This window comes from Rhea pennata, chromosome 4, assembly GCF_028389875.1.
Source record: "Rhea pennata isolate bPtePen1 chromosome 4, bPtePen1.pri, whole genome shotgun sequence".
Lineage (NCBI taxonomy): Eukaryota > Metazoa > Chordata > Aves > Rheiformes > Rheidae > Rhea > Rhea pennata.
Window position 1 is genome coordinate 70521810 of NC_084666.1, and position 27098 is coordinate 70548907.

Below are 27098 nucleotides of genomic sequence, written 5' to 3' on the forward strand. Positions count from 1 at the left end.
TACTGTTAGCAAAACCAAATGTACTAAACACTCCTCCAAAATAGTCTGTATACAACTGACACAACTACTTAAAGTATATATTATTGAATATCACATAACAGCATCTACATTTTGTTCACTTCATATATAGTGGATTTTATGTCTATTTTAATGGCCCCCTTCTATAGTTCAGTTCCCAATATTAAATGTATTTTTCACTACAGAAGAAAGAAGTTGAGAAGAATTGCATTTTGGACAGGACTATAATACTATAAAAACTGGTAAAGAGTTTTGTATCTTTTGAAGTATTTGCTCTACTGATTCTGTGAACACAAGTCCCATCTACAGAAGTCTCTCTACTGCAGTTTCAGCTCCAGTGTGCTGCCTTCCAGATGCACAGATTAAATATATACCCTTCTGCTCATGCATGCATTTTAGAAAAGGAATACAAAACGCATTTCAAAGTCACTGAACTGCTCCCATATTGTTCTGCAGTATAACTACTCCACTCTAAGTCACGGTCAGAATGAACTCATTCAAAGATGAGCTAACTTTGCAAGGAAAACCAAAGAAAGCATTCAGGACAGATAACAAATGGAAATATTTTTTGTCCTTATGGACTAAGTTTCATTAAAAGGCACTACTTCACTTCAGAAAGCTAATTTGGTGGTTTAATTTAACTTCATGTTGCCATTTATGTACAAGATAACCAATAAAACCTGTGCAGGATCAAATAATTCAAAATGCAGGCTTCCATACACAAATACATACATATATAGGCTACATATCCAGATGTCTAAACAAAAAGATGGGTATTAATTCATACAAATTTACACTCATCTAATACTAACTCTAGAAAGCAGTTTTGTAATCTCTCACAAATTCTAGCATGCCCCAAAGCAGCCCCACGATTACACAAAAAGTACATCAGTCTTTAGGTTGTTCTGAGACAAACTATCAGAGCTAAATGTCACCTAAAAGGTGTCCTTCACTGAAAGGCCTGGTGCCTTTATTTATCTGCAGCTCTCCAGGTTGTGATTTCTAGACACAGCCTTTCCACCTAATCTTGTTAATATTCCCAAACACTTCAAACTACTTTTAATAAATCAAAAGCTCAATAAGAAAATTTGATGATAATTAACTCTGTCCATTTCAGAGATTATATAATGAAAATCTGCACAATGTTATTTCAGATGGAAACAGAATCTAGCTATCTGCGACAGTAAGATCCATTCTAAGTTAGCCAATAACACTGTTTGAATACAGTGAGCAAAAGTTAGGAACCTTTGAAACTCACACCGATATAAGAAAACCTGTGTTATCTTTCATAATCAGACTATGAAAGGAGGCTTATTTCTCTAGTGATGCTTCCTTCTCAAACAATGTAACAATGTAACCTTTTGATGCAAGTTCTTAATAGGCATGCCTCAAAAACACCCCAGGTTCAGTCTTCAACAAGAGGTGAGAATCGGTACATCTTTAAATCATGTTCCATCACAGAAAACATAGCTACCAACATTGATGGGTTAGTAAACCATGAGACATGAACTCAAAAAACAAAAACAAAACAAAAACACTTGTGTTTCATTTCTGCTCATTATTTTGAATTAAACATGTGCTTGGGAAAGCACAAGTCAGAATTTTTGAACTTTCTAGCACTGGCAACACTACAAAGTAAAAAAAAAAAAAAAATGACATACCTTTAGAATGGTTTGTTTCACATTCCTGTTGTGTTTTAAATGGCTGAGGTTCAGAATATGATGTAAACTCCGTTACAGGAGTTGTTTTTCTTATGTGCTTAGATAGCGTTCTTTCATCTTGGTCCCCACTTAACCCCCGTGCTTTCGGAGAGCACATCTCCGGTTCATCTCTGTGATTCAACACAAATGTCTCTAAACTTGCATTTGCTGAGTTAATTTCTCCTACGTGCCTGGAATCTTTAATAGGTAGTTCATTGGTTTGCAACGATACTTGTGTTTGATTAGCAGCAGAGGTTTTGAATAAGGTATTAGATTCAGTGCTACATAAGCTTGCATGACTCACAGGAGATACACCAGCAGATTGGCAAGTACTTTCCATGTGATCCATTTCCCTCACATGAGCAGCAGCAGGATTAGAAAAGATCCGAGAGGTAGAGACATTGTGGTCAAAATCCTCTGTGAGCAGCACTCCATTTCCACTGATAGGCAGAGCATCAACCTCCGAAACAGAATCCTCCGTCAGGGCTACAAACTCTGAGGGGGTCTGGGCTGCTGTGAGGTCAGCAGAAAGCAGTGGGGACTGCAGTGAACTTCCCGCACATTCGGTCGTCTCAGCAGAACACGGTGGAGAGGACTTCACCATTAGAGGTTCGCTTTCAGCGTACGATTTAATCTCCAACAAGCATCCAGACTGTTGCACACATGAAACTGACTGACTCTGTGGAACTGGTTTGGAAAATTTGTAGTGCGATGAAAAAGATTTAGTGAGAAGTTTTCGTGTGGATTGTTTGACGGAGTACCGACTCTGCTCCTCTGCAAAGCCAGAATCATCGCCCTCATTTTTCCCAGAACTTATACAATTTATAAAGACGTTCTTATTAGTTGAGGGTTCCTTTCCCTTTTCAAAATCCTCTGTTAAAGACCTTGTTATCTTCTTGCTACGTGAGCTGCCAAAGCCAACTGAATGCCTCCCTCGGCTTTTAACGTGTTCCTCTAGGCTTAGTTTTTGAAAGCTGCTGAGAGAAGTCTGGGCACCATTTGAGATGTTAACATTTTCGCTAGCAGAGTCAGCCTTCTGCTCACTCCCCTTCCTGTTATGGAAGCTAATGGAAGGAGTACGGAATATACTCCGGCGCTTTCCTGTGCTCCCTGTGCTGGAGTTAGTGCTGGAAGGGGAGGATGTGTGGACACCAACAGAGGAAGGTGAGGAAGGAAGGGAGTCGTGCCTACGGCTGATACTTCTCCTGAATATTGGCAACCGAGATACTAGAGTCGATCTCCTGGATCCGGAGTCCCCCATCAGGGCCTGAGGTATTTGTGGCTCTTGGCAGCCAATAAACTAATCTGGGATAAGAGAGAGAAAGATGAATAATTAAGCTTTGAAGTCCAAGTGAGCAGGCTTTTAGTCAATCTAGATACATGAGACATCACGAGCATTTTTAAGTACAGCTAAAATTTGTTGCAAATACATTATTGAAGGTCTTTAGAACAAAGCAACTTACAATTTGTAGCCCTGAAAACCCAACAGTCATGCAAAAGATGTAGCTCAAAACATACTCTATACATGAGATATGCAGTATCATAAAATATACAACGCAGATTATACTGGGTAATAGTATAAAATCTACATGTCAGCAGATATACAATCACATCACCCAAATGTCTTTCATTTCTGTAAGTTCCCGGGACAAGTCAACTCTAAGCAAGATGAAAAGCAACTATAGCTTTTTCATGATCTGAATAAAGCTAACTATTTTGGCTTCTTAAATGCTCAGATTTTTGCAAGAAACAACAGAATTTAGGTATCTCGACTCACTGAACTTTCCAATGAACTGGATTTTTAATTCCTTTATGTGATCTGACTAAAGGCTGCCTCATAGGAAGAGAAAATGCTAGTCTTGCAATCAAGATAAAATATGCACCACCACCAATTCTTAAGGAATTTTAAGTTCTAGATATTCATTGTTAAAATATATGATCATATGTCTAGATTCAAACATTAAAATTTCCTTTCAACACTTCTCTGAAACCACCCTGTAACGTACTTTTCTTCCTAGAAGAATTAACTATTTTTACAGTTTTTGAAATTAGTAAACATCCGGCATTTTTTAGAAATATTTAAGCAATAAAACCTGACTTTGATCAGCACAGTAGATATGCTAGAGGAAAACTCATGTTTAGGAAGCATATACTAGGTCTATCTTCTTTTTGTTCTTGTTGTAACAAATTACTGTCGTGAGAGTCAGTACCTCAAGGAAAGCAATAAAAGACATGTAGTATGTAATCACAAGAGCAAGAGAGCCTGTAGGTATCATGCCCAAGTGCAACTTCACGAGCTACAGGTCTTTGGCACATCTTTCATCTAAAAACCATCTTTGTATATCAAGTGAGAAAACTAATGCATTAATCAAATGAGCAATTTAATATGCTTTATATAGCTACAACAAGAAAATATTTATGAACAGTGTGTATGTGAGGAGAGAGGAAGAGAGTAAGAAGTGGAAGAAGGGAGTGTACGTGTGTGTTTGTGTGTGTTTAAAGTGGGAACAGAGTATTTAAGGAATAACAAAACTAAATGTACATAATACTACGGTAAAAGAAAGAGTAATAAGTAAGTCCAGAGACACTATTTTTGACTAAACATTGAACTGCAACTTCTGCTGTTAAAGTTTTTTAAAAAGCTAGTACAGCTCCAGTCTGAACACACATTGCCAAGCAGCCACACCAGAAGGATTCACAAGCATCAGGAATCAATAAGCAATTTTGTAGTTTAAAAAAAAAGGAGAAAAAGCTTGAGAGCGGCCACTGATTCTGAGAATTCATTAGTGATATTTGGTGACAAGTTAAAACCTGAGCTAGACAATGCTGAGGTCCTGTAACTGAAACAAAAAATTTAGTCTTATAAGCATAAAGTGGAGAATACAGGTCTGCTAACAGGTTATCGTAACAATTGTAAAATCCACTGAATGAGCTGATGCAAGGCTGGTTGTCCCATTTCACTGATAAGGTAGCTCATATTTACAATACTTTAAAAGCAAAAGCACAGCAATAATACAGAGAAACCAAGACCCTGTGAACTCACATACAGGCTTACATTATACCAGCTTGTTCATGTGCCCCTAATTCAAGCTACTGAAAATGTGCTTTAGAAAGTCACATGAAACCCACCGCACTCCATATAAAACCAGTTGTTTAATTACTTTAAGATATGTACTGTTTTCTGCTTTTGTATATGTGCACTTACAGACACGCAGATCTGTACAGACACGTGCGTATACACAACACGGAAGTATTCATTTAGAAATTAAGATTCTTGCTTGTATTTTAAGAAGGCCTCATAACTGCTAAAAGGAGATTTTATAACACAGTTTCATAACTGCAGTAGATGAGCATTATATTTTTAACATATGCTAAATTGCTGTAGGCTTTTTTATGTTCAGACCATTTTTTTCTCTAAATAAGGAGGCTCTGTCTGGAAGACAAGATGAGCTTACTCCTAACAATTGGCCCATGCATACACATAGCCCAAGCTTTCCAGGTAGTTAAAGCTATACTAAAATAGAATACCTCTATCAGTCAAGGGCATTTATTATTATTATTATTATTATTAAGTAAAAGGCATTTATTCATTCTCTCCGCCCTGCCTCTCCAAGAAAAAGCACAAATAAACTGTCAACATCTCTACTGCTGCCTAAGCAGCAAAAATAAGCAGCACACAAAATATAAACTAATTATAATATGTTAGTCTTTCCATATATACCTTGGCTATCAGAAGATATGTCTCAAAACATAAAAAACATCCCCATATACATACACATATGCAGGTATACCTGAAGAGTTATTTGTATATAAAGCACAGTATAAAAGCGACAAACTTTGGTATTAAGTTAAAAATGACAATTCTACTTGCAAAGTAAGAAAAATATTAACAAATTAAGATCTTTCATTAATTTTGTTTTTTTATTGCAGAGGGGGTTACAAACTGCCATATATGACCTACTACTAACAAAACAGGAGGCATTACTGACAAAACATGAGGTGTTTCTCTTCAGTCTTTACATACAAGAATTACATGTGCTTACCGCTCTACCCAAACAGCAAAATACAATTCAGCTACATAACTATTGTCTATATCTAACTTCTTCATCCCTACTAACATAAGTGTTAAAAGCTACAATAAGGAAAAAACAGGGCAGCACAGAAAGACACTTTTGCAATGGTACTATATCATTCTAAACTAATATTCCAAATTCCAACCAGACTGTTTACTAAACTTATCACAACAATTCTGATCCTTCACAACAATTCTGATCCTACACATTCACTCTGGGATCTAACACAAAACTCAATGTATTTAAAGAAACTACTGGTTCTTTTTTTTTTTTTTTTTTTTTTGTTTTGTTTTTTTTAAGAATATAAAAAGTCGTCAAGCAAACAAGAAGGAGGCAGAAGAAGAAAAGACCAAGTCTAGGAAGGCTTTCAATTATATTACGCACCTTGTTTAGGACAAAGTATATTCTGCAGTACTAGTACATGGTGTGGATAGTCAACAATATTCCGTATGGTGTTCTTTGTGGATAGGGGAATCTGATTACCTGATGCAACTTGAGTGAGCAGGAGTCAGATTAGCCAGGACAAATTATACATACATCCCCTTCATTTTAGATTTTAGGTGTGTTGTTTTTTGGTTTGGTTTCTTTTGGTGGCAGCTAGGGTTTTTTTGGGCGGAAAGATGTTGTTTTACATTTCAAATAATGTTTGTGTCTTGCAAAAAAAAAAAAAAAGCTACATGAGTATTGATTCTTATCATGCTATTACATACTCTTACAATAACTATATGCCCTCGGTCAAACACAAAACCATTACTTTGTAATATTTTCAATTCTAAAATCCAAATATTGCTGAAACAAAGTATTTACACTTTTTATGAAGTGTTTATAGTTTGAATGCTACTCACTAGCATAGTAGACACTCAGATGATAGTACACTCAAATTTTGCTTTTTATGCAACTGATGTTTAGTGGACACCCAGCTGCAAGACAAAGTAAGAGATGCCGAAGAAAAAGTTAGTACTTGGAAAATATTTAATTGCATCCTGAATAATTATCTCATATTCTGTTCTTCCTCAAACACCTAGCTACATCTCAGAATTTACATGCTCCTGTGTTGAAACCAATGCAAATAAATAGCAGGTAAAGTGTGAACAAAACGTTTTCCTCCTTACTAGCAATTTAAGAAGTAATTCTAGCGGAAATAATTTCTTCTCATTTTGCTCTGCATCAAAATGTTGCAGAACTGCAAGTACTACAAAATCTCAAACAAATCTATGATTAATCTGGAAAATATCTCAAACTTATGTATTTGACTACACAAAAACATAAAGAGGCTGTGTGTTTTATACATAAAGCTTATTCTTTAGACACACAGGAGACCTTCAGAACATCCAGCTACACAATATTAGCCGTTGATCTTGCCTACAGAAGTTCTATGAGTAGAACAAGGTATCAGTGAAGAAGATACAGAATTTTATAAAATGCTCCACGTTTAAAATACTACTGTATTTAGTTAAGAGAAACACATTGCTCAACTTCAGGACAGTGAATGTAAAGATGGGAGGAAAAAAAGAAAATATAAATGTTAAAATGGGTGAGATCATCAAAATCTTAGGTTAATGTCTCTAGAGAAATCTACTCTACTAATTCACCAACTGAAAAAATGAAAATTGGTATTTTTAATTTTAATTTTATCTTGTGTCAGAGTATTACTCACAAAACTGCTGAAGTGTGTATTTAAAATAGAGTATCTCCTGACAATGTTCTTGAACACCAGTAGATGGAGCAGTGGATCTAATTTTTCATGGTTCATAAATATGAAAACAGTGCCCTTTACGTTTATCTTGGCCTTTAAGACAAATTTAGGACTTGAAATTATTTGCAAATTTTAGCATAATCACAATTACATGTACAAATCAAAAGCTAATATACACCTATTCAGCAAATAGAGTAACATATGTGTGTGTGTAAGTCAACACAAATGCAACCTTTATAAATAACCACATTACCACTACCTCTCAACATTTTTTAAACAAAGATTTCCTAGAGATGTTTTTCTTCAAGATCCAACTCCTAGAAATATGACACAATACCTTCCAGGCAAAGAACAAAACAGAATGATATATTTAAGCCTATACTGAGCGATAACTTGACACATAACTGAAAAATTCCAAACTCCAATCAAAGAACAGAGCATAAATACTTTTCTACTCTCTACCAATCTGCTCCACAGCAGTGTGGAGGCTGAGCTCATAGCTCAAAGGAGGAGACTACACTTTTTCTTTTTTTAATGTTTAACTCAGTAATCATACAATAAATAAAATATACACGATTAACATATGTGACTCTCTCAACATTCTCAAATCCTCACTTGATCACTACCATAAGGTAGAAAGCAGGAATCAACGATGATATAGAATAGTTGACTCCAGAGTTGCGCAGAACTGAAGTTTACTCAAGCATTCTACAAATACCTGAAATAAATACCAAATAAATAAATACATTAAAATACATGTTTTAAACTGTTGGTACGTCACTGCTAAAGAGAAGTCCCAATGCTTCAATCCTATTGCTGCTACTATACAGCAGACTCATGCGTTCATAAGGGACTCTCCTCTCTTTATTCCAAGGGATATCATTGCAGTTTGTGGTTCCCATCAGTATAATTAAACTTCCCCAGATTCAGATACTACTGCCACACTGTCCTTAGCGTTTAAGTTTTACTAACTTCCAATATTTTTGGTCTCTAGCATATCTGTGACTTATTTTTTATCTCCCAAAGGTCCCTGTGTGGGATCCTGCACACAAGGAGAATATAGAGGCTTAAGATGACTATTTTAAAAATTGGTGTTTAAAAAAAGAAAAAAAAAAGTCATTTGAATATCAGAACATCAAACTTAAGGTTTGATGAAGGATATTGTTAATAACTGGATTTTAAAAATGCGTCCTTGAAAATATTAGCAAAACAAAATGTAGTGGTTATAACATCTGCTTTATGTGCTGAAGATCCTGGGTTCAAGTCCCAGTAGAACCAGCACCAGGAAATCTTTAAGAGGTTGGATGGGATGATCTCCAGAGGTCCCTTCCAACTTTACTGATTCTGTTAAGTTCTGTGAAATGTCTTTACAAGAGAATACATTCACCAGCTAAGAAAGATAAAGACTGTTGAAACTGAGGCAATTTGCTTTTTTAAACGAAAAGGCTAAAATTCCTTCCAATGTTTAACAGTTCCATCTTACTTTATGAAGAACACTTTCTTTTCTGTGTGTAGGTACCGCTTGTAGTGTGCTACTGAGCTCAAGAATTTCTTTTGTGGAACAGCAGCAGCAGTTGCCATACTCTGGGACACAATTGCTTAAACTTACGCAGTTGCTCGGAGTTTAACTTTTTTGAAGAGTTCATTATAAAACAAAAGAAGAATACCTAACATAAGGTGTTAGACCAACCTATACAGAATTACAATGTCTACACATTTGCACACACACAAGTGCACATACAACTTCACTCACATTTTCTCTCTGTACTGAAAGCTGGTTGTAAAAAGTAACTTTGATATATTCAGAAAGAACAAACATAGAATACAAACAGCGAGGTTTCTGAGGCAAGAGAGATTTCCTCCAATTGCAGCTGTGCTGGAGTCCAAATCTATCTTTACTTTCAAAAGTATTTTCAGGAAAGAGAAAGAGGAAGCATGCAGATTAATCTGCACTGAAGCCATACACACATTGAAACACCTTCTCTAATTTTGACTGGTCAAATGCCAGGTGGTCAAATATTTTATATGCCCATAAATAATACTCCCATTCAGATTAAATTAGAACTGTAACAAACATATAAAGAAGAAAACTGCAGATAAGTTATCTACTTCCTCTTCCAACTTTAAATTATCCAGCAAGCAAATATTAGCCTGAGGTAGGTAACAGATGATTCACTCTTTGTTCATTATCACCAGATATGTAAACTCATCTTACTTCTGCTAGGTAAATCATGGGTTTACTGAAAGAGAACTGGGGAAACAGATATCTAGAAACCTAGAGGCCATCATTCTTTCCTACCTGAATTTGAAACAGCCACTACTTCACTCACCTCTGTGTCACACCAAAAAGATAGAGAAGAGAAAGACAAAGACTTAGGCCTGAATGCACATGTAAATTACACCATGCAGGATACAAACACTGACAAATAGTGGCACATCTTTGGTGGACACAGAAATTGCAGTAACTCTGGATAGGATTCAACAAGCACTAAATGGCATCCTTCTTCCCTCATCTCTTCTTCTCCCACTCCTCCCCCCCCCCAATAATGCAGACAGTAGTGTTTGTGTGATGGTTACAGAAGGCAGAAAATCTTGTTCATTCAGTGAAAGCTTTAAGAAATACGTTTGTACATTGCACTAAATACTGTGATATAGTCCTAAAACCAGCAAGTGTTTACAGAGAGGGATTCAATTTTCAGCCATATAGATTTTGAGCCCCCTGTTTTTGACCTGTATGTACACAATATTCTGCTCTTTCCTACCTACAGTCTTTGCTTGCTTTATTGTATGCTGGAATAATTGAAACTATCTAAAAGGAAAAGTGACCTAGAAAGGATCTTATTTCTCCTTCATGCAGGAAAATCAGGTGTACTGTGCCCACTGGGGTATTCACTCATCTATACTTTGGGAAAGAAAAAAAAAACAATCAAAAAAAAAAAAAAAAAAAACAGAAAACCCTCCACAGATCTAGCATTTCATTCAACCCAGGACTCTTTTTTTAAAAAAAGAGGAGGATACTCTTTGTTAGAGTGTGACCTGAACTGCATTATGAAGAACCATATCCTCATCTGTTGTAAATCCATGTGGCTCCACTGATGTTAATTATACTGATTTAAACCATTTGGCCTTTCATCTCTACAAGCCTCAGTCACCCCATCTGTAACTTTTCTTCAACTGTTACAAAAACAATACTTAAACATATATGATCTAACTGCTTCTAGTGCACAGACTCCTGTTTTAACTGGATGGAAGGAGGATATTTTCATTTGTGTGTCTTTTTTTTAAATGTGATTCTGTACTTGCTTAGTATTTATATTAAATTGGTATATCCCTAACAAAATAACCACAGAGTTAGAAAGATTCATATACTTGCACTCCATTCCTACTCCTCCTTGGATGTCTGTGCAGAGCTGCTGTTGGAAACAGTGTACTGTGATAGATGGACCAGAAGTCCATCTTGCATCCTTAAGAAGGGCTAGGCAACAAGTTTTTCCTGGAGACCCAAATAAATGAAAGGATTTTAGAATAAAATACATCAGTGCAATCAGTAGTGTTCATGAACACAAATCATGACATTTTACCTAACAAATAAATTCACTTACAGATAAACAATAATGTAATTGTGGCACATGGCTGTAGCAGCTGTTGACTGGGTTACCATGTAATAATATATCATAACCCTATGCACCAGTACAAGTTGGGGGCTGACCTGCTGGAGAGCAGCTCTGCAGAGAAGGACCTGGGAGTGCTGGTGGATGACAAGCTGACCATGAGGCAGCAATGTGCCCTTGTGGCCAGGAAGGCCAATGGTCTCCCGGGGTGATTTGGAAGAGTGTTGCCAGCAGGTGGAGGAAGGTGATCCTGCCCTCTACGCAGCCCTGGGCTGTGTACTGTGTAAGCCCAAGTACTGTGTCCTGTTCTGGGCTCCCCAGTACAAGAGAGACATGGAGCTACTGGAGACAGCCCAATGCAGGGCTACAAAGATGATCAGAGGGCTGGAGCACCTGCCCTATGAGGAAAGGCTGCGAGAGCTGGGCCTCTTCAGCCTGGGGAAGAGAAGCCAGAGGGGGGATCTTATCCATGTGTGCAAGTACCTGAAGGGAGGGTGTCAAGGGGACGGGGACAAACTCTCTTCAGTTGTCCCGTGTGACAGGACAAGAGGCAGTGGGCAGAAATTGAAGCACAGGAAGTTCCGCCTGACCGTGAGGGGGAATTTCTTCTCTGAGAGAGTGACAGAGCACTGGACCAGGCTGCCCAGAGAGGTTGTGGAGTCTCCTTCTCTGGAGATCTTCAAGGCCTGACTGGATGCAATCCTGTCTAACATGCTCTAGGTGACCTTGCTGAGCGGGGAGGTTGGACTAGATTATCTCCAGAGGTCCCTTCCAATCTTACTGATTTCTATGATTCTGTGATTGACAGCAACAGTAGCTAGAGCTTGGGAGAGCTTTTCTTACTCTTTTTCAATTTTCCCAGAGTTCAGTGGAGGAGAAAAACAATTCCCAACTCACATCTTGAAAGAAGATGTCCAGCCGGGTGAGATAAAGTGATAGCCTCAGCTGACTCCTCTAGACAAATTCCTTGCAGCTTACGAAATTCTAATGAAGTGGAACTGCATGATTCTAATCCCCTGTAGGTTTTACAGCACATAAGATGAGCCTCACATGAGGCTGAATATTAAATACATTAATAATTTCCTCCCTTAATATTGTATAATTTTATTACTTTGACTGCAATCTAATTGCTTTAGTTTATTTATATGTTAATGTACTCCACTGGACACCACTTTTGTAAGAAGAACACATTTTCAGAAATAAATCATACCATCGAGGTCACCTATTTAAGACTTCCATGAGTCTTCAGCAAAGAATTAGGCAATTCCCCTTTTGCTTTATTAAAAAATATAATTATTTCTAGATGAGATTTATTAGACTCATTGCAATCTATCTTCTTACTAATAAAAACAATGAAAGAGAAGGAAACTCCAAATTAAAATTCTGAAGACAATTGTATACACTTACATACTCAAATTCTGACTGCAATTTGTTAATCAAACATTAAAGCATAGCAGCTCACATTTCTACAGCAGTGTCTTCTAGGGACAGAAGATACAGCACACTTAAGGAAATTCAAGTGCCATAGCAGTAATGCTCAGGACCACATATTCCCAGCTTACAAAAACAAGACCTGCACTTCGTTACAAATGTAAAGAAGGTCTAAGCAATGTACTGAAGTCCGCATATAAAGTAAAAAATGGGAAAAAGAAACCAGTTTTCAGACTGAGTTACCTAACCAAAACAACCAGCACGGCATTTCACAGGAGTCTTAGAAAAATAAACAGGTAACTTTCATCTGCTTTCTACTGGATTTAGGAACCCAGCTCTTGAGAAATCCACAGCTTGTAGCCACAAAATAATACAGGCTTCCAACAATGTCTGGATTCAAATCAAAGTTCAACTAGGTGAAGTCTGCAAAAAGATAATATATCACAGTTACCATTTACCACACGTACCAAACAAATACACAGAAGTGTAAATAAGGCTCTTTGAAGCCATCATCTCTCTTCCCACTACTTGCAGTGATCTTTTCTGTGACCCTAAGGGGATCTATGAGAACCCATCCAACTCATCTAAACCGAGGATCATACTTATCTGTCTCACACAGGCATCATGATTTTGTCCCATAAAAACAACTTGAGACACCTGGATGAAAGGTTGCAGAAAGAAGTACTAGTGAGTTAGAGAATTATGAAACATTATATCATAAATATTTTAATAAATAAATGTGAATATTAATGTGAATATTAATGTGAATATTAATGTGAATATTAATGTGAATATTAATGTTTTCAAAACAGCCAAATAAAGATCTCAGGACCCTTTAACAATATCTAGGAGGGTTTTAATCAATGAAAACTAAGTAAAAAAAAATGTCAAATTTTCTACAATCTTTTCACCAAAATCTTTGTTCAAATTATGTGCACCAACAGAGCACTTCACAAACTCATAACCATTCTAACAGTCAGTAGGGTACAAAAAGACCAACAAGCGACCAATCCCCAGTTTCTTTCAAAATCAAGTTTAACATTTAGGTCAATGATATTTGGGAATAAAATATTAAATCCAACTGCTAAACACTCACTCCAAAACATACCCACTAACACAGAAGATGTTTCATCAGGAAAAGGTAAAGGAGATGAGGAGTGGTGAAGAGACATTTCGGGAAGAACAACATTCAAGAGAAAATACTGGCTAAAGGACAGTGTTTTCAGAAGAGAATAGCTGTACGGAGGCTGCTATGAACTAGTGACTAGAGATTAGCATCATTCAAATTGCTTAAGTATCAAGAAAGTGAATACAGAGACTCAAAATGGGTAAAAAAAACAGTTTACTACAGATGTTCAAATAACAATCTTTAAAACTCTTTTTTGTTCTCAAGTTCACTGCCTCAGCAACTCTGTTCATGCTTCTCCTATTCTGCTCATTGAGTAGCCCACCTCTATCCGAAAGCGAAAAATTTGAGGCAAATTTCGTTCCTACACTTCCACTCACCACTCCAGCCCAGTTACTCTTTTGAGTCCTATCATCTCTCTCATCATACTCTGTATTCCTTCTTAGAGTACAGCTGGCACCATTCCCAGCGGGGTTCTATCAACCTGAACCTCCCTCCACCACCATTTTCAACACTTTCCAAACAGTTATCCCCAAAACTTGTTCAGATCAGGTGGCAGAGTCATGTAATATTCAGAGTTCACCTCACAAGGTGAGTATTTTACTGAACCTCCCTGAATTCCTTTGTTGCCCCTTGTCATTTTTAACTAAAACAGTTGTGCACAGTTTTAAAGACTCTCTAATCAGACTCCACCATGATGGAGTGTAAGTTAGTGCCACCTACTCCCCTCTATAATCAAGTAAATTCTCAAAGCTAGCTTGATCTTCTGAACAATCAGATACTATTCTTAAAACTTTTATTTTTGTAAAAATGCCTTAAGTCAGTCCTGGAGAGCTAATCAAAAAATTAATTCCTTACCAGTCTACTGACCATTTGTGCACTGCCTCTTGCTTGGGAAGGCAGAGAGCAGAAATGATTACACCGTATCTGCAAGTTTGGCAGGAAGACAAACAGCTATTTCTTTACAACATGTCCTTTTCCAGCTTTAAAATACAAATTTGCAGTCCCACATTTCCTCTCCCATAATTTCAGCACATGAGAAGTTAGGACAGAGCCAGGAAACAGGTGAGCAAGAAAGCTAATAACAGCAGAGAAATAATGACAGAAATAATCTCTCATGCCAAATCAGAGTAGGCAGTTACTTTGGGACCTATCTCAAGGCAGAGAAACACAGAGAATGGGTAAGCTCATATCCCAACAGGAGAGAGACCCACTGAAATATGGAACTGCTCAGGAAATCAAGGAAGAAATTCAAGTCTCCTCTTAACCTAGAGGTTGAGATAGGTAACTGGCTGAAATGCACAACTAAAGAAAAAAACAGAATGCAGAAACAAATAAAAGAGACAAAGATGGAAGAAAGAGAGAAAAGCTATAGGTGGACAAAACTAGGTCAGAAATAAGAAGAGTCCTAAAAGCAGTCCAGTCTTTTCTTTCTTTTTTTTTTTATTCCATTGAAAGATCTTGAGTAGAACAGTTTACTTATACTTACTGCTTAATAACAGTATCTAAAAGTCAGTCTTTATTCAAGAGTCATACCATATTCAGTGGAATTACAAAAAGGACCTTCTAAACAAGTGTGCTACAGCTCCGTTTTTCTTGTGCTAACTCACAGATGCTAGCTCAATTCAACAAAGCACTTAAGTACATGCTTGACTTTAAGAATGAGAATAATCTATCCCTATTCAGTAAAACACTTAAAAGCACACACTTAACTTTCAAAACATGAGTGGTTCCATTGACTTCAATGAGACATAAGCACAATGCTGAGTGCTCTGCTAGATCAGTGAGCAAGGAAGTTTTTGTCTCCTTCACTGGATGACATAGACATCCTGTGTCTTGCTATTTCACAATAAGAGAAGGAATAGTACAGTAAAACTTAAAGGGTGAAAAAATCAACTTTAACTGTAAACCAAACTGTCCTATTCTGAATGCTTTTTAGGGTTACTGTAAAAGCTGTAATGAGTTATTAGTGTATTTTATACAGTAAGAACATATGAATATTTTTGTAAATTTACGCACAAGCCTGATTGCTGTGCAGTCATAATTAAGAAGATCTAAGAAATGTAAAACCAAGATACTATATGGTTCTCAGTTCCAAAAATCACAGACATCAAAGCACATTTCACGCATGTGTGTGTGAACACAAAACTCTGATTAAGAGACAGCAAAATGGAGGCCTCCATGCATTTGTAATTTTTTAAGGGTTTTTTTTGGTTTGGTTGGTTTTGTTTTCAATCTATATGAGAATGTGTCCTAACATCAAGCCAGAGTATCCCTCAGTTACCTTAACTGCTCTTAGTAAGAAACCATTTTGCACACTAAATCTTTAAGGCTTAATAATTTCACATTAAAAAAGAACTGCTATTCATATTAATAAAATCTTTAGAAGCACATATTGCTCTATTTCTGCATGGATAGTCATGAGACAAACATTTATATATCACTATCCTCCAACTCTATACAGATCTGCGATTTTGCTGATCTGGCTGAGCTCTTTTCAGGTAAGTGAGATAAGTAGTTTTGTACACAGTCCTTTGTACATAAGCATATTTTGGCTGATTTCTTAACACAAGGGAGCCTGAAGATTTTTTTTTTTGGGGGGGGGGGAGGGGGGGAGGAGTAGCAAACAATAGAGAAGAACTAGAAAATTAAGCTATATGACCTAACTTACTATTGTAGGCCTCAAAACCAAGTCACTATGAGTCAACAGCTAAAAGTTATGAAACGCTTTAAATATAGGCTCACAACAGCATCTATATATTCTTTATCCCTTCACATTCAAGTTCTATAAAATTAAACAACAATAACATCTTCATACTTTCAAAGTGACCTACAAATACTGGAAAATGTGCTTGAACACAAACGTATACTTTCTCAGCTGTTGCACAAGCACAGGTACCTCAGTTCCATCCTTTTCACAAAGCCCTGGAGCAATCAAAAATCAAAGCTCACACTCCTATTCCTATGGCAAGGGGCTTGTATTACAAGGCTGGCCCGTCTCATTATAAAGGCTTGCTTTTATGTGTTTACATCTCCAATGGCTTTAGCTTGTTTCCACTTTGGTACTTTAAACTGAATGATATTGAAAAAAGTGTCAATCAAAACTTTGTTACACCTGAAAAAGAAGGCATCAAATGATACCACTCAGTTACCAGAGTTGTGAGGTAGTATGGAAAGGGAAAAATCTAACAGTTGCAAAAAGCCTCCTAGAATAACTCGTTATGCCAAAGCAAGGTGCCCTATAAAGTAGTGTCAAACTTGGATTAGAGGTGACCAGTAAAGATGTCCCAAAATTGATCCTGCGGCACATAGCTCTGAAAAAGTTGGTCCCAAAGGACCAGTGTAAAAATGAATACAAGCTATAGGGATGCTTCAGGCTCTGCACACTAGAAAGGGAAACGTCTTCCATCTGGAATGGCTGGTTAACAAGGCTGCTGAACTGGATCCTCCTACACGGTAGCACAACATGTGAATATATTCCCAAAACAGAGTACACTTACATTTGAATACAAAAACATTTACTGATCTCCACATATGCTAATTTTCATGGACTCCTTGATCTTTTTGCTCGTTACATAATGAAGTTTTCAAATTGGCATAAACTAGTAATTTGAAAGTGAAAACAGGGACACCTAAGCTACTGTTATTACCAGTTTCTGTGAATAAGAAATCCTGTTAATACATGAAATAAGTGTACTTGTTCAACAGTGAATCCCTCTGCATATTTGCAGCTTTCCCTGTATCTTCCATAAATTTATCTTCCCAGAAACGGGCCACCTATTCTTCTTCAGAAAAAAAAAAGACCAAAAGTAAATATCTGACCAAAATATTCTGTTATTTATTAAATAAAGAGTGTTCTGTTAGAAGATGCAGACTGCAGCCAAAATTCAGAATAAAAGAATAACATCACTTGAATTCCAACATTTGTGATCATAATAAGCAATCTCTTTTGGAAACTATGATGCAGCTTTCTAAATCCTGGTACAGTACACTTGTTTATCATTCCTGTGGGGATATGCAAAGAAAGTACAACGGAGGTACGGAGAGCATGAATCAAGAAATGGGGAGAAAACAAGTTTTTTTCCATAAGTTACTCTTCACTTTATTTGTGAAAGAAAGTCTTCTCTAAAGGCAAGGTATATTAATTTGTGTTTACTAAATCTCTGTATTTTAATATACATACCTGACTATTCAGCAACCTTAAGGATCAGCCTGTTCTAAGGGGCAAAAAAGAATGACTCTCTCCACCCTCAAATGGCCAATGACCCCTTAGATGTCTCGCCAGGACAGCAAGCAAATTAATACTTATCCTAGTAGCTCATTAGCCCTAGCTAACAATTGCATGAGTTAGACAATAAGTAATTGCTTTGCACTTGTATAACATGTATATCCTGACTGCGGACACTTTACACACAGTAAAAATTGTGCAAACAAAATGACACAGGAACAAGGAGTTACAGTCCAGAGGTGAAGCACTTAGAAGTACTAAAGGAGAGCTCCCTTATTTAGTGGGGTGAATACATTTTGTATAAAGTCTCTATTATTTGAAAAGCGTGATCAAGAATTTGAAATTTTATCATTATTTTGTTATGGTACAAAGTTTTCTATTGTGGTTCTGAGTTGCTTTTATAATGAAAAACTACAGGCGACATAGCTGATGGAAATCAGTCTTCCTTCTCTGCCTTGATTTCAGTGATCCTATAGTAATTTTATAATTTTTAAACTGGATGCTATGTCTTTTCTTCTGTTAAAGTTTATTTTCCTCATCATTTATAACTCAAATGAGGATTTCTAAGAAGTCCTCTGTATTCAACAAAAAGCCTTAACAATACAGAGGAAGTCTCCTGGTCTTCACTTTGTCCTCCTAATTGTACTCACTAACTACCTGGAGTCCAGGGAATTTCACCAAATTTCCTGCATCTTTTTTCCCTTCATTGACTTTTAACATTCCCTGTCAGATCTGCCTTGCAGGCTACAATCCCTGAGACACTCCAAGGTTGTGCCTCGAGATATATTTTTTTAATCACACAGGGCAGAGATTGCACTGTACATTATGTTTTAAGCACACTATTATTCCAATAATTATGTCTGGGGTTCCAACATTTTTTGGCAGTGGGACAAAGGCCATTCCATAATATATTATCTGTTTTCCTCCACTCTGTTCTTTAGTTCTCTCACAAATTGTTTCGGTAGATAATACTTGGAGCTCCTGGAAAGCTCAGCTCACAGCAGTTGAATCCTCATTAATTAGATTCCCTTCATTATGTACATAGTACAAACACAAAACACACAACCCCTCACCATACTACAATATTAAATAATTAAACACACACACACACACATATATATATGTATATATATATATATATATATATATATCTTAAGACCCCTGAAGATAGATCTCAATTTCCCTCTTAAATTTACTTAACGGCTTTTCTCATTTCAGGATTCTGGTTGACTACTTTCCTGTTCTACTCAGTCCTAGATTCAGAACTCTTAATTTTTTTCCACAGAAGTCTTGTAAAACAGCCAAGTACAACATCTTTACAGCAATACCTGCAAATATGACCAAGGGTAAGATTTTATCAGTAATGTCTTCAAACAAATTTTTTTTATATTACAGTCAAAGCAATGAACTTGCATCCCTTGGAAGAGATCTCAAAATTGTTATGTACTCTCTACTAGCGAGTATTCATCACTTTCAGTATTGCCTTTTGATTTATCAAAACAAAAACATTGGTTTGTTCTCTCCCCTCTCTTCTTTCTCCCACAGAAAAAAAATCAGAGATTCAAAACTAGGTGCTTTTTTCCACCTTAGTTTCCTGGCATTTTTCTCTCCGCAGCGGTGTCTGCAGTTGCCAACTGTAGCCTAAGGGAAACAAAGCTTCAGCAGCACTTTCAAAATGTTATGAACAAATTTCGCATATTATCACCATGAAGAAATTTACATCCTGAAGAGGAAAGAAAGGCTGATAACTATTTTGTTCTTCACACCCACCACCAGATCTATTCACCATGTAACATTGTTAGAGTCACAGTAGTTACACTAGGAAAGAAGCTGCCCCAAGATGTTTTATTTTCTGAATTCATATCCCTAAATGGAGAAAGACAGATCAGAAGAGGAAAAAATAAAACAGAAAGGGGGGAAGAAAGGAAAGCAAACCTCTTCCATTTAGCAAAAAGTCTGTATTGTCATCTGCATGTGATTTTGCCAAACATGACAAAGAAAATATATACATGTCTACAATACAGAATAAACTTGTGCCACCTTCTCTCAAGTAAGAAAGAGTATTCCTTCATATAAATATTTAAAGAAATGCAACTTGTTAAACAAAAGCAAAGGAAAGGAACTAACCACCACATCTTTATTTTCTCTTTGCTAGATGTGTACTGAAATAATTCCAAGGTTTTAGCAGCTGTGCTCAAGTCACTTCCACACCCATTATTGCTACATACACACATCACACATGCACTGCTCTTTTCCTCAACAATACATGTTTTACATGAAACCAGTTTCAAGCTAATGTAACATCAAATGAATGTTCTAAAATAAACAGGGAAGTTGCTCTGCACAGTTGCTCTGCAAAGTACCTCCCAGCCAGCAAAAAAATCACAGGCACAATAAATGCAATAAAAGCAGTAGTTAAAGCACAGTCGCAAAATCAAACCCTTCCTACAGTGTATGTGAATAACATTCTCACTATCAGTCCCATAGAGTTCAGCAACCCCGTTCTCATATGCAAAGTCAAACACATATCCAACTGTCTGCACAGACTGACGTAACCTTTGCCAATTTTTCTTACCAGCTCCACTTCCAAAACACCAGCTTTGTTCTTATTATCCTGTTACCTGTTCCACTTTACTCACACAACACACTCTTGTCCTCAGGTAAGGTGACAAGTACTATAATTAAGTACTTGCCTTTGATTAACTTCTAGCCAATGTAAGTATTACTAAAAATCAAAGCAGAGATTTGGGAACGCAACCCTGTAATATCCGTGACTTTCCATTCTCCCACGACTGTCTTTCTCAAGAGGGGAAAGCTGCCTGGCTCAAATACAGAGGTATAGGACCTGAATTAAGGCAGAAAACAGGAGAAGAGACCGGAGGCAAAGTGCAGAAAGGTTGGAGCTAATGAGACAGAAGTAAGACTGCAACTCAAGACTCCCGGTTCACTGGCCAAACAAGAAACTGGCAGAATCTGAAATGAAATTTCCAAGCTTTTGGCACGTTTGACGTGTTTCACACTCTCCCAATGATGCAAGTGTGTGTGTGTGTGTGTGTGTGTGTGTGTGCGCGCGCGCGCAAAAATGGATGACTGGTTATGTGTGGACACGCGTCAGAAGCCTTACTGGAGGCTTACTAGAAGATACAAAAACCGTACCTCTATCACCACGCATTCCCTACTGTGATAAATGCATCTTGTTATGCAAGAGTCTCAAGTAAAAATATGCAATCATAAATATTCCATTGGTAATCTCACCAGATGAACCTTGCACTATTCGTAATGGTTAGCAATGTGAATAGTGTATGTATTTCTCAAGACTTTTAGACAGATTTTTGTCAATACTGCACAGTAGCTCTGCAGAAAAATGTTTATGCAATACATTCTGGTTTTAAGAAATTATGATTTTACCGTATATTTACAGCTCTGAAATTTCTTTTTTTACTTGAATTATTGTTGTTAAAGTAGAAACATGCTACAAATTCAGCATCTGTGGTTATACCTCAAATTCAGTTTTGGGAGTTGGGTAGGAAGCATTGTTTTTTCTGTCCACACACTGCACCCGGTATCAGTATCTTCAGCAGCTCAGAGGAAGCAAAAGGTTGGGCTGAAATCTATAGTATTTTTACTTATATATTTCCTTATCCATCTCTTTATCCATCACGTCTAATTTCAGAGATAAGTATTCTGAGATACATAGCTAGTCTATGAGAAAAATACCATCATTAAAGACATTTTTTTCAAGCAAGAGTTTTTTCTTCTGTGCAGGCCACAACTCAAAAATATTTTGATATCATTACGGGGAAACTTCCTGTTTCCTATCCAATAGCTGAAAAAGTAAAATTCAAAGTCCTGATTGGAATTATAGATGTGATGATAGCTGAATAGCTGACTGTGTGGTCCTTCAAGGCCAACTGAGGGTAAAAATAAATGCTTTGAGTTTTAAAAGGTATTCCACAATGCTAGCAAGAAAAGTAAGGCTCTGAAGTATGTGAAAGCAAATTACTTTAGTTGAAAAGATAAATATTCTTAAATAAACATGGCTTAGATGGTGTCATGCAAAGCTTATTGTGAAATACAAAGTTTATGAATTTCACCTTGTAATACAACAGAAGAAATCTAGTCTTAGAAGAAAAAAAAAGAAAAAAAGAAAGAAAGAAAAACAGATGTTTTTCAAAGCCAGAGCTGTTTTTGACTGTCCTGAAAAAAGACAAATACAGTGACCTAAATTCACAGATGCCTTTAGCAGACAGAAGAGTTAATAACAGAGAAACTGTCTCCCCTCAGAATAACTTCAACTTCATCAAAATCGATCTTCATTAAACTGCACTTCATTCTATTGCTGATTACAATCAAATCTCAGCCAGGCCAGCCTCTGCTGTTTGTATTTAACGGGAATTCTGTTTAGATCAGAAGGAAGCACATTATTAAGGACAAGAGGGCAGGCGGGGAAGTACTTTTTGAGAAGTAAAAAATGATGATTCCAAGAATGCAGCTGTAGACAAATGTAGAAGAACAGAGAATCCCTTAATCTTCAGTGAACCCCATAGCTGGACAAATCCAAAGCTAAAAAGACGTCTGCATCCCTAGAGATAGTTATTGAACAGGACCAGCGCAAAAAAAGCCAAAAATCTATACTGCAAACTTTGGAATGAAATCTCACTGAGAGAAGACCTGGGATTGTCTTGATATCCAGACAGAAGTGGCAGTGAGTTTGGGAAACTGTTCCTTCAGCTCCATTAGCAATAGCAACAGAAATAGCTGGACAGGTAAGATGTGCTGAATGCCAGATTTAATTACTATCTTTCTAGTAAAAATAGCACTCATGCTTTATCACTAGAAACACAATGCATTTTCTAGGCAGAATGGAATATTAGTGCAAATAATGAACTATTCTAAACAGTTAATTCCGTCATCTAGATACCATCAAGAAATATTACTAAACAATGGCAGAATTTTCTTCCCCTTATGTGTTATGCTTAGAAAAAACTTTAAAGACCACAGTGACCTGATAAGACAGGACGATCTACGATGCAATAAAATAGTCTAGCAGAATGTTGTCCACATATATATAAAAAAAAAAAATCATATCCGTACCCATCTTTGGGGGGTCTTGATTACTTTGTGAATAATATCGTAACCAAGAAACGAGTGTTCGGCCTGGACTGGTCCTCAGTTAGATCAAGGGGAGTCAAATCAAACATCTGCAGCCTACTAAATTGCTATTAATGAAGAGATCTGGCGATTATTGCTCGGCCTAATGAGGAAAGGAATGGAAGAAAGAAAGAAGTTACAGACTTCCAGTGCGCTGTAAATAAGTAAGTGTGAAAAGAGGAACAATAGTACTTTCTAGAGGCTGTATCAAACTTCACGTTTGATGAAACTGCTGAAAAACTTTTAGAGTTAAATGAAAAATATAAAGTAAGAGAGAAGTCTTTTGCCTTATCTTACAACTTCAGCTTATTTTTACAGGAACTTCAGAATCAAAATCCTGTAAGGCTATCTTCATCTCTAACAGAGGGCTATATAAGAAAGTTACTACATAATCAGTTTTCTGCTGAAGGAAAGTGTGTACACATTATACATATTTTTCTACATAGCACTGTAAGGCTGAATTGGGAAAAGGAAATCAATGTTTCTCAAGAAGATATATAGGCTGACACACTATTCAAAAGAAACTGTTCAAGATTCCTTTCAGAAGAAATAACTAGTCAGCAATAATTTTAATTGATACTTTTAAAAATATACTCTATCCATACAGTCAAGCCCTTTCCTCTAACAGGAAGGTTGATTTCAGTGGACTTTTAATTCAGATTACAAACTATTCCAGGGATACGCTGATCTACCAAAATCTGCAGTGGAAAGCTGGCTTTTCCACCTCCTCCTTTTTATGTTGTGCCCTATTTTGATGTAATTTTATTCCAACCTTCCATCTCCTCCGTATTCAATGGTTTTAGGAAGAAGCACCTTTCATCAGGAAAGAAAACTCGAAGTAACACCTAGCACTTGGAATTCCCTTTATTAATGAAATATATAGTACCTGAAAGGGGTAAAGAGACTAAAGAGAGAAACTCTTTCAGCATTGCCTCTAGCGTGGTAATTGATGTGGTATGACCTATTCTGTGCCACCGGGCAGCTTCCCGACCAACACTGCAGCTACATCTGCCTTTGCAGAATGATTATTCTTCAAGGAACCTGTGGAGGTCTTCCAGCTTGTCTAGGGTATCTTCCGTGATTTTATGGAAGTCATCTAGCTATGCTAGATGCTCATGTAACATGAGCATTGAAACAGATGATCCTTTCAGAGCTGTTGGAAAGATTTAAGGTAACACCTATGTAAGAGCTCTCAAATCGTCAAACAGCAAACTCTTCTGCAACCAAATAGGCACAAAAAAGTGGGGACAAATAGCATCAAAAAGAAAATTCTACCTTATGAGTGAAACATCAAATAATTATGAATTATCTTAGTGTTATCCCAAACCATCAAGTGGAAAAGATCTGTTGCTAATTGTTAGCCCATGCATCTGCTGTTTTCCAAGAACATATGGTGCAAAATTGTAACAGAAACTGCTGACTAAAGAAACACAGCACTTCATCTGGATAATAAAGCAAAACTTGAGAAGCACTTCCATTGTTCATTGTCTTGCACTAACATCAACACAAAAGCTGCTCTCTCACCAAGTATTAGGCTCTGGGGGGCACATGTTTGTGTGGCCCTTTTTGAACTGTCCACTGAATATTTATAACTTTTAATAATATTTGTAACCTTTTAACTATGTAACTAGGGTCCTAAGTCATTTCTAAAACTAAATAACAAAGAGTTAAGTACAGGAATAGTTCAGGACACCTTTAAATCTCTAGGTTAGCTGAAAATAGCTGTTTAACCTCCAGAGGGAATAAATTATGGTCATTAAAAGAGAGGAGGTAGAAGAGGAATGTCTCTGGGAGACAGTACTAAAATTATGATCTCAACTGAAAATCTGTACTGATCTGATCTCTGACAACCAAAAAACGCTTTCAAGATCTGCCCATCTGAGTGTGTTCCGTAATTTGAAATGTATGAATGTGTAAATTTTTTTTTAAATCTGCTTTAACCTCTAACTACTTTCTCTAAATCCAGTCCTCCATCACTATCCATTCTTTAGCACGTAGGACACTCCTGTGTTTATCTGGGCAGATGAATCATTTGACACATCAGTGAGTGGACATATTGGACAGTATGGATTAGTCCTACTAAGTTTCACCACTTTCAAGGGATAAGTAGGATATTCAGCATCTTAGTGCTCCTTTTACTAAGATTTCTGTTCTTATCATATTCTTTGCAGTGGTTTACAAAACATGTTTTCCTCTCATTCTGCTTTGGCACATTAGCAGCATGAATTTGCCAAACACAGCAATTCATTGTTCCACAATTTTTTAAATGAGGAAGTCATTAGCAGGTCAAAGCTCAGACAAGGACAGGCTTGTTTAAAGTTATGTTCAACCCTTTAGAAAAAACCTCTCAGGCATGCAAATGGCACTTCCACACACCTGCCTCATCTGATTTGAGGGAACTGTATACAAAAAAAAAAAAAATATTTGCAACGTTCAGGCTAATAGGTTACGTTAAGTAGTATGGTCTCACCTTATGACTCCAGCTGTAAGAATCTACTTTCACACCGAGTATCTGAAGGAAGGTAAAAAAAACAAATAGGTAGACACACCCCTGAGATGGAGAAGGCAGCCAACTACTTAGACTTTAAACTTTGCCCAGGAAGATGACTATCAGAAAACAGGGAACAAAATACATAGAAAATTTAAATAGAAAATACCAAGAAAAGTGAAGTTTTGTACAAGGAGCCAAACTATTCAAGTATTCCTCAAGACATGAAGAGGATACGGCTGGACAAACAGTTCGATTTGTACCAAAAATGTATCTAAAAATTATTTGAATATAAGATCACAACGGATAGTGCATTAAGACCAACGCAAAACCTGCTACAAAAGTAAAACACTGCTGGGAACGTCCATGCCAAATGATATTAGTAAAATTCAGCTTAACATCAATCTTGTTGTAGCTCATTTTAAGTTATTACATTATCTGGATATATATGATTCATTCACTTTATTGCTTTACTCTGGACTCATTCAAGTTAACTGACAGCAGCAAATCCTCAGGTGCTCATCCTACCACTGATCAGCCATTTCATAAGTGTAATCTAGAATTACTAAAGATGTTGTAGTAGAATAAACTGTTCTTTGAAAGAACTCTCTTCTCCCAGACACTCAGGCTTTGGCCTTCCTCTCTTCAGGTCATTTTTAAATATTCTGTGAAGTTATCAGACTGGGGATAACTGTGCACAGCACACACTTGCACAGCCTATCATAACTCTGGCCCAATGCTTCAGCAGCAATCGCTCTTACTGTGCCCAGAGAGCCGTTTCAAAACGCCTGCCCAGCTTCAGCTCATAACATCTACCAGGCCACTGACAGCAGTGTGTGAAGTGACTGCTACAGTCCTCAGGCTCTGACAGAAAAAAATTGAATTAGAGATGAACTGGCTGAATATTACAAACCTAAATCTTCCTCAGCAACTTCTGAAGCTAACTGAGATTCAGTGGAGGGGAGAGAAAATAAAAAAAAAAAAAAAAAGGGGGGGGGGGGGAGGGAGAGTGAAATAGGGCAGTAGACTGGGTTTCCAGAACAGCAATAAATGCAACAGGTGTCGCAGAGAAGTAAAAGCAATCCACTGAGATACTTGCATTTCAGGGTAGCGTGAAGGATTTACAGGTAATACTACTATAACCTCATGTCAGTAGCTCACAGTACTAGTGCAGAGACTATGAAAATATCAAAAGATAAATCTCATAACACAGGGCATACAAGTGCTGGAATAACTAAGGCAGATAAAGTAAAAAACTTAGATCAGATGTTGTCCAAAATCTATCTGTTCATGGAACTAGGAACATTTAATAGCAGTCACAGGACATGCTGATTGAGAGGGGAAAACATGTAACCTCAGCCAGGAATACTTGCTTGAGTCATTTCACCCTTCATGGGTAAGTTATACAGGAACACAATACCAGGAATAGAGATAGGATACACTGCCCACGGCACAAACTAGAAGAGAAGCTGGCACCAACTCCCTGATGCTCTGTTTCAAGCTACATGAAATACTTTTGTCTGTTTCCAGGAGTTAGAACTACCTTAGAGAAGTAATGTCTTACTACAAGCATAGT

General features: G+C 37.0%; 1 protein-coding gene across 2 annotated transcripts in view; it reads right to left on the reverse strand.

The window, feature by feature from the left end:
* CCSER1 (coiled-coil serine rich protein 1) overlaps nt 1-27098 on the reverse strand; it is a 621814-nt gene that overhangs the window by 550939 nt on the left and 43777 nt on the right. For both annotated transcript variants that reach the window (XM_062575026.1, XM_062575025.1), the window contains exon 2: nt 1680-3023. In XM_062575026.1, coding sequence (XP_062431010.1) covers nt 1680-2979 — 1300 coding nt within the window. In that variant the 5' untranslated portion in view covers nt 2980-3023. The remainder of the gene's footprint in view (nt 1-1679; nt 3024-27098) is intronic.